The sequence below is a fragment of the Acanthopagrus latus genome, chromosome 12 (assembly GCF_904848185.1).
Source record: "Acanthopagrus latus isolate v.2019 chromosome 12, fAcaLat1.1, whole genome shotgun sequence".
NCBI classification, from domain to species: Eukaryota; Metazoa; Chordata; class Actinopteri; order Spariformes; family Sparidae; genus Acanthopagrus; species Acanthopagrus latus.
Genome location: NC_051050.1, coordinates 10526206 through 10542214, shown reverse-complemented (window position 1 = coordinate 10542214; position 16009 = coordinate 10526206). Strand labels below are relative to the sequence as shown.

The following is a 16009-nucleotide window of genomic DNA, read 5'->3' as shown; positions in this document are numbered from 1 at the left end:
CAAACACTGATGAGTTTAAAGGAGCTCTGTAACAGTGTTTATGCAACACAAATATGGATTAGTCACTATTCTATTGGCCGTATGCGATCGGACTGTATAGCGATGTGAAAAGTGATTGTTCACTGCTGCTGGACTTTGGATTTCTGCAACAGTAGCTAACTAATTAGGTTAGAAATGTAGTCCGCTAACAGAAAACTAAAGACCGGCTTCCAGCACCACACAGAAGTTCCACAGAGGCCCCAATGCCTGCCTTGTTAACGCACCATACAGCACGATTCACAGAAACTTAATATGAATAAAGTAAAAGTCATCAAAACGGGATTGTCTTGGATTGTCTTCCTACAATCACCTCTGGCTCAGTTGCCCCCCTTCATTTTTGGAGCTACGACCCTGGACAGGTGGCATCTTATACCATTAAATGAAGTCTGCAGCTGATGATTATCGCTTCATGCGGATAGCTTCCTTGAATAGCTGATCATTTATATCGATTGTAAACAAAAAGCAGGCCATCGGCGTCGGTCAAACTGATGGAGAGCACAAATGAAATGGAAAGCAGTGAAGCATTAACAGCCTTCGTCTGGTTCTTACAGGTCAACATCAAAGCTGATATCTGCCTCTGCCCCCGAGCACTGCCGGAAGACTCGAGCCAGTGTAACGTTTTGCTGATTCATTTCTCTTCTGTGCACGACATCACAGGGTAGATTCGACCATACAAGAGCCCGACTCATTTGACATTCACGTCACATTCTGATGAAGCACATGCTGAGACCTTGTGAGGTGGCCTTGCTTTTGTGACTGGCTATCTCCTTCAACAGGATATGAGTAATAGACCTGGGACTTCATTATGCTTTTTTTTTTTTCTCCTTTCTTTTTTTGGGGAGGGTTGTTGCCGGTTATTGTAGGAATTTATCGTACACGACGTGGAATAAGTGGATCTAATAGTGGGATCATAGACTAATTTCGAGCTGAGTGGGCTTTGCAGGCTCCCAGCCTAAAAAATAGATCTTGGCTGAATGAGCAGCCGTCCTTTACTTTCAGCTTGAAGAGTTCTTCAGTTGATGTGAGAGGAATCTCTAGAAAATGTTATTCTCACATTTGAGGGTTAGAAAAGGTAGAGAGGGGAGTCTCACAGCTGTTGCTGGCGATGTCTGTGAGTGCGGGGTGAGGAAGGAGCCGGCCAACAGGAGAGAGAGAGGTGTTCAGAGTCAAGGGATGCCGAGATTTGAACTTTTTTGGATGTGTCCAGAGCGAAGCACACTTCAAGAAACCCATTTGTGTGCGTCTGTGGGCCTCCAACCTCAATTTCCTGCGTGTCAGTGGTTTTGTGCCCCGCTGTGCACACAATTTAATTCACAAAACACACAATTACAAGAGTGACAGAGAAGTTAATGAGCAGTGTTGTGCTCCGCTGAAGGACTCCCAAGGGTAGATCTGATAGGCGTTAACAGCAATCAGAGTTTTTTTTTTTAATATATGCCATCAAGTGATAATGGATGTGTGATGAAATGGAGCATCCCTATGATTGTGCAACATTGCGTGAAGTGGAGAAGGGAGGTAAAATCAATGTTTCGATCGGCTTTTTAAAAAACTCTGCTTTCAGGCAAATTTCATTTTGATGACTGGTCAGCGGAGGCCGTGTTGGGCAGCAGCGCATCACTTAGCAACATGTTATAGTAACATGATTATTTGAGGGATTACAATTTGAGACGTGGGAGGCCAAGTAGCCTTACTTTTAAAATTGAAGCGTCTTATTAGCTCACTGATTGGCTTTGAACAGGACTTGAATCCTGGTCGCCCATGTAAAAGCCTCAATATTAGCTAGCCACATTTGGGCAGTATGGTGGGTGCTGGGTGCATAGTATTGTATTCCATTCTCTGCCATTTTTATGTTTTTCTTCCCCAGTCATTTCTTGCCAGTTTGGCAGCTACCAAGACTTTTTGATGCTGACGAAACACAGATACCACGCGATTGCAGTGGCGTTGTGCTGCTGGCTGACAAACCTTGTTAGAAGCTGGAACCATCTGTTTTACACAGACATGAACAAAACATTTTGGACTTGACATACATTTCAATATTATTAATTCAGGGTCATGTTTTTAAGGAAGTTGGAGATTTTAATTCTGCACATGCTGCAAGTTTTAGATGTATTATTTTGTAAAAATAATGTGTCAGTGTTATCAAGGTTATCAGTTTGACCTTTGAGCCAGCTGCTGGTAGTAAATACTTTAAATGTGTAGTGTGGCTGCTCTGTAAATACAGAATGTGCCTTGCGATGTGGCACAGTTATAGTTGTCTAAATGCACAAAACCTACGATAGTTAGATCTAACTGCTACTGATAAAAGTAGTGGTAGTGGTATTTTTTCTAATGAGTAACAAATGATATAACTGATATATCCACTGCAGCAGTTCTCAGGGGGTTCCAGAGGGCTCCCTGCCAAAGAGGGGAATCATTCATTTTCACTTTGATTCCATCAAAAAGTAAAACAACAACAGAATCCATCTCATCAGACGGGGGGTCCGTGGTCGAATTTGTAAGTTTAAGGGGTCCTTGACGCCAAAACGTTTGAGGACCACTGCTCTACTGGGTCTGTGGAGTGAATACTGCCTCAGATCACTTAACACGAGCAGGCTAATCAGAGGATCCTCGGTGCTAAATGTGAAAGTGTGGAACGGTCAAAGTAATTATCTCAAGGAAACTCATCTCCCCACACTCTCCCAAAGAGTCATTTCTCAAATCTAGTAGGTGAGATGACACGTCTGTGTTTTGACTGTTTAACTTATTACTACAGTTAATTGCTGGTTAACAATGAATCAATACACCAAATAATGATTTATGGTCAGTTAATGAGCTCACAGTTTGTGACTGATGACTCTGTTAATAAAACAAGAGTGACTGAATGCAACAGGACATGTTGTGTTAAGCATTTCATTTAGAAGTTATGTTTTAATATTCTGTTATCAAATACTGGATTTAATGTATTTATTCCTGAGCACATCCAGGCAAGTGATATTTCCCTGCTCTTAATCTGAAGTCTTTTTTTTTTTAAGATCAAGCAGTAAGTTCCTTCTTCGCCCAGTTTCTTCACTGACATTTAGGAATTACAGATAGAGAATCCATCATAAAGAAAGCAGATATATCCAATTCTCCCTCCACAATGCTGTGTGGCTGTTAAAAAAAAAAAGGTTACGCGTAGGGGCAGGATGTGCTTTATCAGGACTGGAAACTGTCGCTTTCTTGTCCACGCAACTTCTCTGTGATATGCTGGAGGTCATTTTGGGAAATACAAGAAGTCAATAACTGAGGCAGAAGTAGACACGAGATAAAAGGGATAAAACATAAACATATATTACACCACCTTATCCCAGAGGCCTCTGGAATAGTCTGGACATCGGAGATTTATTATATTTACCGCCCAGAAGACAAGCTCGGACTTTTCTATTTCCAGTCAAGCCTCAGTGGCGGTGTTGCCACGCTGCGAATCACCCCGGCAGTGTTTAGCGCCGCGCTCCCCCCACCGAGCTTTACACGATTATATCAGATCCAGCTTTTAATCATGAAAGTGGAAACGCAATTAAGCTGGATTGCACTGAGCGTAAACCTCTACCCCTGCCTGCCTGGTTAATTAGGTGGTTCATGTGAAAGGGGGCTTACGCACACTCACTCCACGGTTAGCTCCAACGCCATCGCCAAAATCAGCACATATGTCTTGTGATGGCGTTTTAATAGCCATTGGAATTTTTTCTCATTAAAAAAATAGTCAAAGGGGGAACAGGGGATGCAGCAGAGGTGTGGATATATTAAATTATGTTTGCCCTTCTCTGCCCACCTTGTGTGTGTGTGTGTGTGTGTGTGTGTGTGTGTGTGTGTGTGTGTGTGTGTGTGTGTGTGTGTGTGTGTGTGTGTGTGTGTGTGTGTGAGAGAGAGAGAGAGTAGCGTAACAGGACAACTTTAAAAAAACGGTTCAAATCCTTATCAGGCTCTGAACGATCATGCAAACACATTTATTTACATACCTGTTTCAGATGATGCAACCTTGACTTCCTCATCTTTTATCCCATAAATAATACAGTGTGAGCCTTACAATATTACAATATGTATTTTGATTCTAGTCATCTCTAGCTTTGACTTCACAGGGAGAAATCGTGACATATCGCAGCTGGACCCTTTCCCCCCGCTGGCGTCCTGCACGGCTGCTTCACAGGGGACATCATCATCTGCGATGTAAAGAAATTGCTCTCCAGCTGCCTGCCTGCCTTCTCCTGGGTGTGCCAGTCCGGGAAATCACCGCTAAGCACCGAGCCTGGCAGCAAGCATGCATTATTGATTTACACTGAAAACTGTTAACAAGAAGGGGTGTGGGCCTGGGCTACTCCACCGCTAGATCACAGAGTCAAAACTGCCAGGTGGAGAAGTTGGATTCCCTCTGGGGCCACCGCTGGCTACTGTTGATAAAAGTGTCTGGGTTATTTCGTGTTTCATTCAAACTTTTCCATATGTAACATTTATATAGCAGCTGTATAGCATATGTATATCAACAATTAATACATGGTTCATAGTACATCATTAACTACAATGTAGTACTAATATAAGTACATTCTAAAAGTTTTCAGTGATATATTTGTCAAAAGATAAAGAATCACATTTGTAAGAAAAGTTCTTTTTTAGGTCTCATTCCCCAAAGTGTACTTTTCTCACAAATGGGACCTTTAAGCAATGTATAAATATTTAATGAGTGCTTGACAGTACAGTATAATATGGCTGTAATCTAAAAGTAAATGGTTCTTCAATGGATTTAAAACTTATGACAGCAATTCCTTCCGCCCACTCACCAGAACAAATGCCGGCAGTGAATGTTTTCTGCAAATGGCAGATATGTTGCAACTTTAAAACGTCCTCTTGTTGCAACTTTTCTTTAGGTTCCTCTTTCAGTTTTATCTTTTCAGAAGACTGTGCTTATGGTCTGGTAAGGTTGAGGCACCGGAGCCACTTGGTTAGTGTCAGGAGAAGATGGTGTTCTGGATTGAAATGCCGGCTTTGGTCACCACAAACACGGCCTGAGATGTCCCGAGGTCTCCTTCAAAATATCCAGTCATATGTTGTGACGCAGTCTTGAACTGTGGTCACTGGCTTGGCAGCCTTCTGCCCGATACTCCACCATCCTCCCCTCCAACTCTGTATATAAAAGTCAAGTCATAGACATGTAACGTGACTGTGATATGACACCTGTAGAAATGTCCAAATCTTATTCAGCCTTTGACACAATTCTATATATATATGTATATATGCATATATAGAGAGAGCAAGAGAGAGAGACAGACAGAGAGAGAGAGAGATGGTTACAACAATGTTACATCTTCAAGCAATCTTCAACTTTTCTAAAATTGAACTGTTCTATTTTCATATGCTTAGAGGGGCAGTTGAAGGAGGTATTATAGCATTAAATACATTAAAACATGCTAAAAATGTCCCTCTAGCTACTTATTGCTACATTGTTGTGTGTTACATTGTGCTTATGAATATATTAACTCTAATTACACTAATCATAGTTATAAATGTTAAGAGTTGTCAAAAATAAAGTGATGTATGTGTTTTATTCACTCCGTGTGTTGCTGCTTGAGTCCTTCATCGACACCAATGCAATTCATTTTGTGCATGCTAATCATGGGATTATATTTTGATAATCTGGCGTTTTTAAAATATTTTGTTCATAAATTAAAATCATCCTTCAGTTATAAAACTGGGGTCATGCAAAGGCCTTGGATTAGTCAGTCCTAATTCCTGTAAACAAGCTTTGGATTTCATCTTTTTTCCTCCTGTTAAGAACTGCCTTTTTGAGCGACTCACGGCGTCTTGCCTCTGCTTTCCGAGACGCTCGACATCTGCTGACTGAGCCGATTCAGAGTGACATGACAAGAGATTGTCTTTGCAGAAAGGTGTGTGTCCCCCGCTCGGCCCATGCATTACAGCGACACGCCGCAAACATCTTAAGCTCCATCGCTGTTATATCCCGCAGAGGCACATTGTGTTTGGATGTTTAGGCCGGGACGAGAATTCTGGCAGAGCGAGCTGGCTGCTACATCTGTTTTAGCTTTAGTGTGGACCCAGCAGACTGCTAATTAGTAATTAGCAGCTCATTACAGTTTGGACAGAATAGCAGCCAAAAACAACCAAATTACCTGTGCAAGGCACTTTTGGTATTACCGGCCTGTATGAGGATGTGTGCATTGGCCACCCATTTACAACCTCATGATGAGACTCCTTTTGTTTATGTAGTGTGTTCCTTCATTTTTTTTGTTTTTTTTTCATAAGGGCTGAAAGAATATTGCAGCAGGAGTGGTGTTGTTCTGTGCAGCATCACTGGCGCAAAAAGAAAATAGTCTCCTTTACTGACTCACCGAGTAAACAACCTCCTGATTTGCTGACGTTGGAAATATACTGTAAGATTTATGCTCATTATTAAATGTGGATCTCTCAGAGATCCCGACTCAAGCTGAACTGAATCACGCAGAAGTGCTGATCATCACACTTCTGAAGTCTGAAGAGAAGAGAGATGAAGCACTTTTGGTCTTCAGATTCTAATGTTGCAACTACCTCTAGTGGTGGGAACAAAGAAATGCATCCAATAACAAAAGTGAAACAGAAATTAAATTCATATGAATACATTTCATAAATGCAAAGGACACACTGCCCCTGAAGAGACATATGTCTCTCTCCTTAATAAATAATGTGTGCACATGATAAATAATGTATTCTGAAGGACATCACTGAGGTGCAGTGAATGCAAGGGTGAGCTTCATGTTGAACTCCTGTGCTCAAGCCCCTGTGAAATGACTTGCATCGAGTCAAGCGATCGGCCCCAAAGACAAAAGTCTGTTTCTGCTCTGACCTCCCCTCAGAGAGATATAACTCTTCTCACAGGTTGGATGGTTTGTAAAAATCAAATGTCAGAATTTCCATATTTTCCAAATTTCTATTAGTCCCAGACGCATTACTGCAGCCTGATAGGAGCTGATACTGAATTTTGGGATTCATATCATGTGACTTCCATACGTTTGTTTTGCTGCCGGGTTGTATTGATAATGTTTTCATTTAGCTTTTAAAAAAACGGGCCGATAAACATAATCCAGTCAAATGGTTTTAATGATATTACTCCTCTTCGTCTTGTTGACATTTGGTTCAACTTTGGACCAACCTTACAGTATATTTTATTAGACAAAGAGATAGAGAAAGAGACACTGAACAGGTGTTTGACGGCAATGTTACTTAATATCGGCTAGTGAGCAAACATCCTGCCACACCTTGATGACTGTGATCCATCTGCCTTTAGGTGTGTGTGTATCTGGGATATGAGCTACACAACTTGCAGCATTCTTTGAGTTAAAACTAGATTGTGACTTTTATTTTGAAAAGCTAAACTTCACAAAAACAGTATCACATTCAGAACACTGTAAAAAGGCATTTTTGAAAAAGCTTTCAAAAAGCCCCCTGGTGAAATGATGGATGGTAGTATTGTACAATGCACCGTGAAGCTCTCACTGCATTATTAATGAAAACCAGCGCCTGCGATCGGACACACAAGCGTTTCGCTGTGTGCGTCACTCATGTGAAAAGGCCAGGCTGTTGGTACCTGAAGGATCTGAGATTCATTTCTCGGCAGAATCTCCCTCTGATAAATGATGCAGACGCAGTGATCCCTCCATGTCTTCAAGCAGACTTACTCAAATCTGAAGTGAGAAGACAGCGGTAGACTCAGGCAGTGCACACTGCAACAGAGAAGGCGGCAAGCAGATTGTAGAGCTGTAGATCTTCACCTTCAAATATGCTGTTTTTGGCTCATTCGTTCTGTAAAATAATAATTCATCTTAAAATCTCTGATCTAGGTAGCCAATAATTAAAAGGCTGAGCTTAAACTACTAAGATCATCGTCATAGCTTGCTGCTCTGCACACCTGAATCAAATGAATTTCCTTGGCCTCAGCTGTGTTCCCCCTGCCGTGATTAAGGGTCTGTCAGCGAATGCACCTTAGTTTCAGTAAGTCAGCATGTAGAGAACAAAGGTGCTCGCTTTCCTTTTTCACAGTTCATAAGGATTTTTTTTTAATGCAGGTGAGCTTTTAGTACAATGTAAGGCTTTGGGTGTGGAAAAATGACAAACTCCCCGAGCGAGTCATTTCTTGACTGCAGCCGGGATCTGTCTAAGACGGCAACAAATTACATCCGAGCGTCTTTTCGCCATCAGTGCAAAAACAAAAAACAGGATATACGAGAACAATGAGAGCATCACTGTGTATTTAAAGCATGTCGGTCTCCCCACGTGCTTCGTGCAAACAAGAGATGCCATTGTCACAAGTTGCAGATGTATAAGTACTAATGACCACTGACTTGGATTATATAAACAGTACCAAATGGCTGGCAGCTTGGTTTGGCAAGTAATGAATGTAATGACTATTGTTAAGACACTGAGACACTTTTCTCTTGGCCCACTTCAAAATACCCATCATCTGTCATCATCATCATCATCATCATAATCTATTCAATTTTTGGTCACAATGCCCACTGAACAGCAGAAAAACCGAAACTGATTTTTCCCACATTTCGACTTGATATGTTAAAGAAAACCTAACAAACAACACTAATACAGGCTGCATTCTTTTTAACTATACTAGCCATGACATTAGTGAGCCAGCACACATAACAGCATGACCCAGAAAAAAGTAGTGAAGTATCCAATTTGCCAGAATAGACTTTTATTTCACTGCAGGCATTCTAAAATGTCAAAGCAGGAAAGGCACAGGTGGAATTAATTAAATTAATGATGGATCTAAAAATGGCGGCCAAGTTGCCGCTGGCAACACGTGTAGAGCAAGACGATGTGGTACACTGAGCAGGTTAACACAAAACTACATGGTATTCTACTGTGATCGTGACAAACTGCGACTTTCTTGACTAGGGAGTTTAGTTTACATCGACAAACATCGTATGTGTAGTTCATTGCACGATTCAAATGAGACGAAAAAAGTATTTGTCTCTCACAACTGTATGTAACCGAAATTAGGTCCCATACGGTCCACCGGAAGGGGCGTGGCTTTGGCAAGTAATGATGACTAAAATGGTCATTTTAAAAAGCAGTGAGGACATTTCCCCAACCTTCCCAGTGTAAATGACACCAGTGAATTAGGCTACTTATAACTGCTACTTTAAATGTTAACTTCCTGATAATAGGCTGCACTTTCAGGACACTAGTTTAAGACTTTGTGTTATAGTTTTGAGCTTTATTCAACCAAAATAATACTTTCTGATTCATTATTTATAGTTTTAAAGGTTGATTACAACCAAATGATATTTTGATTAACTATACTTACTACCTGAGTATACTTCTTCCACTGCTTCATGTACAGTATTTGATACCACATTAAACAGAGGTCAATTGCTCCACGTTCCCGTGCTGGCTGCACATTGAGGACCACAGTTTCAGAACCCTCCTTTAATACTTTTTGTTAAAGTTTTGAATGTTTAATCCACCAAAACGATACTTTCTGATTCATTATTCATACTTTAAAGGTTGATTCCACCCAAATAATACTTGGTGACTGATTATTTATAGGCTTAATATAGGCCAACTTACACTTTGATTCCCATTACCTGTAGTGGAGTGGGCCACTGTCTGGTATTAGGCCTAATCAAATACGTGAATACTTATTCCACCGCATGTAGGCCTGCTGCAGTTATTAACACATTAAACATTGACACATTTCTCCTCCTCCTACCTGCTCTGTACCTTGGCCCTGTCGCGCGCGGAGCTCTCAGGTGAGGGAGGCTTGTTTTGCTCAGCGTGCTGTGTCGGGAACGCGCATCGTGGCCGCGCCCTTTATGATACAGGTGCGCTCGGCCCAGCCCACAGCAGCACGGGGAGGAGGAGGAGGAGGACACAGCGCAGGTAGGCGACAAGGTCGAGCCTCACCGTTAATACCGAAAGTGACCGAGGGACCGAGGTGATATGATGTCCCGCCTGTCTTTGTCGTGATGGTGAGGCGGGAGCATGGCGGCGGTCAGTGTCTCAGCAGCAGTTAGTCGCAGTTCAGAGACTGAGCAGTTAACACGGCCAGTGTACATCCAGCTAGTGTTTCTTTGTATGGCGGCAGCGTATCAAAGCGGGCTGTTGAGAGTGTATCTGAATAGTGTATATTAGTGTGGCAGGTGCTGACAGAGTTCAGACGGCTGTTTATGACGAGCTACAGGTGGCCATTTTAATGAGTTCCCTCTTTTTTTGTTTAACAGAAGCAGCAGCAGAAGCGAGGTGATATGACAGAGACACCAGAGAGCACAGTCAACATGGAGGAGTTCTTGAGCACGGTAACCTCACACACATACACACAGCCTCTGTTTGTTTATCTTTTCACATATCCAGTGGGCTGATAGTGTGTGTGTGTGTGTGTGTGTGTGTGTGTGTGTGTGTGTGTGTGTGTGTTGTAGGTGGGGGAGTTGAGAAGCCTCATTGAGAAGACATCTCGTCAGGCAGAGGAGTTGGAGAGGAGACATGGCGCCATCCTCTCTGCTCCCACCCAGGACAAGAGTGAGTGCAGAGAACTGCAGCACCGTGAACAGTGTGTCTGGATTGGAGCTGTAAACATGAGCTGAATATGTTTCTTAAGATGGCAGAAAAGGAGAAACTCGATGCCTCCCACTGTTGTGCTGATTGCTCTGAGGGGACTATCCCCTCCTTTAGGGCACTCACACACACACACACACACACACACACACACACACGCACACACTGTTGGGAAGACAAACAGTAGGTCCAAACTGCCTTCGACAAACACACCTTTGTCTGTTTGTAGAGTGTATTGGCCTTGAAAAGGATAAACCACTTCAGGACAGGTATAACCACACCACACAAAGGCGATTTTGGGGCTGAAGGGTCTGCCTCACATACCGGGATAGTGATGATGATGATGATGATGATGATGCCAATGTTACAGCCACAATCACAACATGGTTGCTTTGTTGATATGGAGAGCTACTGGTCTGTTTTGGTTGGCTAAATTCAACCTGAACTGGCTGGTCGGGGTCATCTTGAGGTAAAATAAAGCAGAGGATATTGACGCCGCTGTCAACCACCTAATAAGCCTGTTATAAATCCAGAGGTTAGGGTTATCTTTACTTTCAATGCATTTGAGGGAAGTGATCAAATATTTTTATTTTGTATCATTGCGCGCCGTCTTCCCAGCATCACAACAATCACAGCATCATCTCATTTTCTCAGTTTTCTGTGCTCGCAAAGCGTTACTAACCAAAAATGTCTGTATTTATCATCCTGGGAATGAGGCTGGACAATCAGCTGTCTTTCTGGAGCATTTATGGACAGCTGGGACAAATCCTACTCATTATACCTTTTATGTTAGTTGGTTGAAATATATATTTATGCAAGAGGTTCCTTCGGAGAGGTACTATTTGCTTTAATACTTTGAGTACAGTTCAGAGCCTGTACTTTTCTACTTTTACTTGAGTAAAAAACATGTGCCCTTTGCAAGCTCTGATTAAATCCATAAATCAGACAGAATCACAACATAAAACCTAAGCATTATGCACCTGGGTGAAATTACTTCTGCTATTAAGTCAGCTTGTTATATTGTTCTCAGGAAACAAAAAAGAGCTGGAGCAGCTGAACAATGAGACCAAGAGGAACGCCAACTTGGTCCGAGCAAAGTTAAAATGTGAGTGGGGAATTTTTTAATCTTTGTCCTTTTTGTACAGTAGATATAGATTTGACTCACACTGCAGATGCAACAGTTTTTCATTCAGTCTTTAAATTTGCAACGTCTTTTGGCTGTGGTCCATCATTGTTTGAGACGATGAGGAGGAAGAAGAACTGTGCAGCACATGGCACTTCCCCTATTTCTGGGACGGCATAGTTCATGACACAGGATTTGACTTGCAAATACAAAGGGAATAAAAGGCTGCTGAGCTCCACTGAGCATACTGTCAGATTAACAACACCCAGTTTGTAGAAAGATAAAAAAAAATGTTTTTGTTTTTATGACTGCAATCATCTTTTGTGTTCTTCCAGCAATGCAAAAGGACTTTAACGTGGACGAGAACAGTCAAAGTGCTTCAGTAATCCAGCGTATTCAGAAGAACCAGGTATGGCAGCATTTGAAGTTCCTGTAATAAGCCGAGTGCATAAAGATTGCCAGCTCTGAGTTTTATTACATCCTCCGGGGGAACAAAAATCTATAGAGCCGAATTAGTTCTTTCAAAGGGGCCTCAATCTTGACGCACTTGACGAGATCACCGCTGACAGCAGTCTGCGTCGGAGATTGATGTTTTGAATTAATTCCTTCTCATTTGTGGTGCAATAATCTGATTTGAATTTCTGCTGACTCCCCCCCTCCGTCAGCACTCCCACCTGACTCGTTGGTTTGCTGAAGTCATGAGGGGCTACCATAAGGCACAAGTCTCCTTCAGAGAGAAATGCAAAGCACAAATTCAGAGACAGCTGGAGATCGGTGAGTCGACAAAATCCAACCAAAACATTAACACTTGTTCTTCCCAACACTCTGCTCAGTGTGGCGTGAATTGACTTAAAATGGTACGCCAGGATCTTATCGTGCCAGTACAGTTTTTGTATTTTCAGGACAATGGAGCCAACTCTTTTGTTTGTTTTTTAGTTAGAACAACTGTGTTGGTGTTTATATACTAATTACTCTTCATACAGCCAGAGAAGTTTTTGTGTTTTTTATTGCCTCTTTCCTGTAACTCTGACGTAAGAATCTTGGCCTTGAATTTAAATAAGCTCTTTTCAACAACTTAATCCCTTCAGAGGGGCTGAAGACTAATTTGAAATATCAGTATCACAAAATGGCCAGTTAAGTACAATATACAAATCACACAAGCTGTATTTTTTTTGATAAAAGTAAAACATCACAACATGCCATTATGAGTGAAGCATTGTGGTGTTACACAGATGTCAAGCCTGTTATCCAGATGTAAGATAATATGTTCTGACTCCAGTACAGACCCCAGCAAAATTGCATCATCCCTGAAACTGAAATCCAAAGATGTACACAAAATTGTGACTCATATCATTAATGCAATATCTGTCAAAATAATCAGCGTTGATTTCTACCCCAGTACTCGGATAATGCTCAGGTTGTTAAATCTACAGTAAACTCAGTTGAGTTTGGTGGATGGACAGTGGCACAGCAGTAGGAAGGTGTAGAGGTGTAATAACGCCATCCTGTGGCGGACATCTGAACACACACAGGGCTTCTACCTTGGCACTTCTGCTCATTTTTTAAAGATGCAACACAAGAAAATGTTGACTGTCATTTGTGAAACCTTTCAGTGAAAATGCCGCAGTCAACAGATGTTTTTTCTCTTTATTTAATGAGATTAAGATCATCTGTTGTGTTGTTAAATGTGTCTCTCTCAGTGGATAAAGTGACTACAGATGAGGAGCTGGAGGAGATGCTGCAACGTGACAATCTTGCCATCTTCATATCTGATGTTAGTGGATTTTCCTTCAGTTCTGGGCAACACAAATGACTATGTACTAGTTGATGATGCTACTGTGACTTTGTTTTGTTAATCACTCAGATATGCAGTCACAGTGTTATTGGAAGCTGTTTCCAATGTTTGCTATAAATACAGGTGATGCACTTTTCCTTTCACAGGTCAGCTCTCAAGCTCGGATCTCAAGCCAGGCTCTGAGTGAGATTGAATCTCGTCATCAGGACATCATCTGCCTGGAGTCCAGCATCAAAGAGCTGCACGAGATATTTGTCGACACTGCCATGCTGCTGGAGATTCAGGTACGATGGCTTCCTCATTTAGATGGTTGTAAAGGGAATAAACTGAACCTGGCTGATGCTGATTATGCTTATGTTCCATCAGGGGGATCTGATCAACAACATAGAGAAGAACGTGACAAGTGCTGCAGAGTACGTAGACATTTCCAAAGATGAAACCTATAAAGCAGTCGCGTATAAGAAAAACCCCTATAAGGTAACTTCTCTCCCGAGCTTCTTTAAACCCTTCAAGAGGAAAACCACTGATAAAACTGCTACTGATCAAAACACTTCAGACTTGAGCCATGACTGAGCTCCTGAAACTGTTTGAACATTGACAGCACCAAACATTCTGATCCACATCAAAGCCTGAGCTCGCAGGAGCACACTTTGGTTAATGGTACAGTGCCTGTCTGCCCCCTCCAATGCCTTTTCTTCCAAAGGATAACGAGGACGCTGTTATTTTTAAATTTAAATAATGAATTTGAATTCAACTACTGTGATAATGACCTGTCAAATAAAAGTGGCAAGATGCTGTGGATGAGACTTGAACGCAGGCTTGCAAGGTTACTGTGGACTGCCAAAGGACAAATGCTGCATACAACATAAAAAAAAAGTTTTTGAACACTGAATAACAAAGAAAATGTTTTTTAACACACCAACCCAACCAACGTTTTCAGAAGCAAAACACTTGGTTTAATTTGTTCATACGTTCTCGTACGTTGAAGTGATGTTCCTCTTGTGGCCAGTAGGTGGCATGCCAGCCTTAGCAAAAACTGTGAACTGTCCTCCGTCCCCTCTGACTTGTTTTTGTCCCATACTGTGTGTTTTAATGATGTGCTGTATTGTGATGTCATGCTGTCTATTGCTCAGAAAGAGATGGTCGGAATGTCTACTAAAACCAAGCTTAAATTAAACCTTATTGGCCTCTGTACATGTGTTACTGCCACTTTATTCTAATGGACTGCAGTGACCTCACATACAGAATCAGTCATTGTGTGTGATGTACAAAAACGCTGTCAGAGGTCGAGAAGCTGTCTATCTGTAATGTACATGTTTTATGCTCTTTCCAAGGTAAAAGATAAAGGAATTATTCAATGTGACACTGAATGATTGAGTTATTTTTAAGCCAAGCTCTGTGTGTGTGTGTGTGTGTGTGTGTGTGTGTGTGTGTGTGTTAGTGTCAGTCCACCACTTTAATTCAAAGTGAAATATCTTCAACATCTACTGAATGAATTGCCGTGGAAAGTTGTAAATCATACCCCCTTCACAGTGAATGATTGCCTAATAAGTTTTTCACCAGGGGCCATCATCCTGTCACCTGCTGGAATAATGACCTTATTAGCATCCTCTGCTGTACTTGCTGCTCGCATGCTAACATGCTAAACTAAAAAAGTAAGGATGGTTAACTACACATGCCAAATAGCAGCATCTTAGCATTGTTATTATGAGCATTTTAGCACCTTGTGAAACATGTAATTATGAAGTATTTGACCCACACCTGGAAGTAGTATCGAAATGTCAACAAGAAAATAGCAAAGACTGTTTGAGATTGCCAGCTTTGAGAGGAAAATGCTCTCATGGAACTGTGCCACACAGAAGTCCTCCAAGTGCAGCATTAAAGAGTATTTTGTGTTGCTGCACAGACAGAGGTGAAGGAAATACTCAGAACTGTCATTTTTACTTAAAAAGTAGCAAGAGCACAGTGTTGAAATACTATCCTGTAAGTTACTCATGTATTAAAATTTTTACTTAAGCCAAAGTACAAAAGTATTAGCTTCAAAATATATTAAAGTGCCACAGTAAAAGTCATCAGATTGAGGCGATGCAGTCATTTGTTCCTTTAATGTTGAAACCATTAAAGGTGATTTAACCAGTTAATCTGCTGTGTAGCCTGGGGATCAATACAGTATTATCTGTATCAGATATATTGCATCTGATTCATTGACTGGTTGCATTATTTTGTATTAAACTAAATCTGCAAAGCAGCTGGTCACGAAAAAACTGCCTTATAAATAATAGTGAAATGAGTTCAGTAGTTGCCTCTGAATTGTTGTGGGTGCGATATATAAAGTAGCAGAACACGGAAATAATCAAGTATACCACAAAATTGTACTTGAGTGGATGTACTTAATTGCTTTTGCCCTCTGCATACAGATGGGTGACAAAGCAGAGTGAGTCCAAAGCAGAAGAGCAGCATCAGTTCTCCATGGCATCGAT

At 41.5% G+C, this 16009-nt stretch overlaps 1 protein-coding gene and 1 long non-coding RNA gene across 7 annotated transcripts; one reads left to right on the top strand and one right to left on the bottom strand.

Moving 5' to 3' along the window:
* Positions 1 to 3985: 3985 nt before the first annotated feature.
* On the bottom strand, positions 3986 to 9911 carry LOC119030492. Of its 3 annotated transcripts, none has more exons than XR_005078295.1 (3): positions 9770 to 9911; positions 4833 to 5175; positions 3986 to 4445 (listed from the first exon to the last, which is right to left on the bottom strand). It is a non-coding gene; the product is annotated as an uncharacterized LOC119030492 (long non-coding RNA). The 3 variants fall into 3 exon arrangements; XR_005078294.1 differs by lacking the exon at positions 9770 to 9911 and adding an exon at positions 7631 to 7938; XR_005078293.1 differs by lacking the exon at positions 9770 to 9911 and adding an exon at positions 7722 to 7938.
* On the top strand, positions 9862 to 14892 carry LOC119030491 (syntaxin-2-like). Of its 4 annotated transcripts, none has more exons than XM_037118126.1 (9): positions 9862 to 9939; positions 10281 to 10355; positions 10476 to 10575; positions 11642 to 11716; positions 12070 to 12143; positions 12400 to 12508; positions 13435 to 13508; positions 13676 to 13813; positions 13896 to 14892. In XM_037118126.1, exons 2-9 carry the CDS (start codon positions 10305 to 10307, stop codon positions 14100 to 14102), a joined length of 828 nt encoding a protein of 275 aa, XP_036974021.1. In that variant the 5' UTR covers positions 9862 to 9939; positions 10281 to 10304; the 3' UTR covers positions 14103 to 14892. The 4 variants fall into 4 exon arrangements, with proteins under 4 accessions (XP_036974021.1, XP_036974019.1, XP_036974020.1 ...); XM_037118124.1 differs by having other exon boundaries at positions 9912 to 10050; XM_037118125.1 differs by lacking the exon at positions 9862 to 9939 and adding an exon at positions 9946 to 10028.
* Positions 14893 to 16009: the final 1117 nt, after the last annotated feature.

Excerpts from the sequence above, each read along its gene's own strand:
- LOC119030491 (XM_037118124.1), top strand. Across the intron at positions 10,576-11,641 it reads TGCTCCCACCCAGGACAAGA|GAAACAAAAAAGAGCTGGAG; the intron begins GTGAGTGCAGAG and ends TATTGTTCTCAG. Across the intron at positions 13,814-13,895 it reads CCATGCTGCTGGAGATTCAG|GGGGATCTGATCAACAACAT; the intron begins GTACGATGGCTT and ends ATGTTCCATCAG.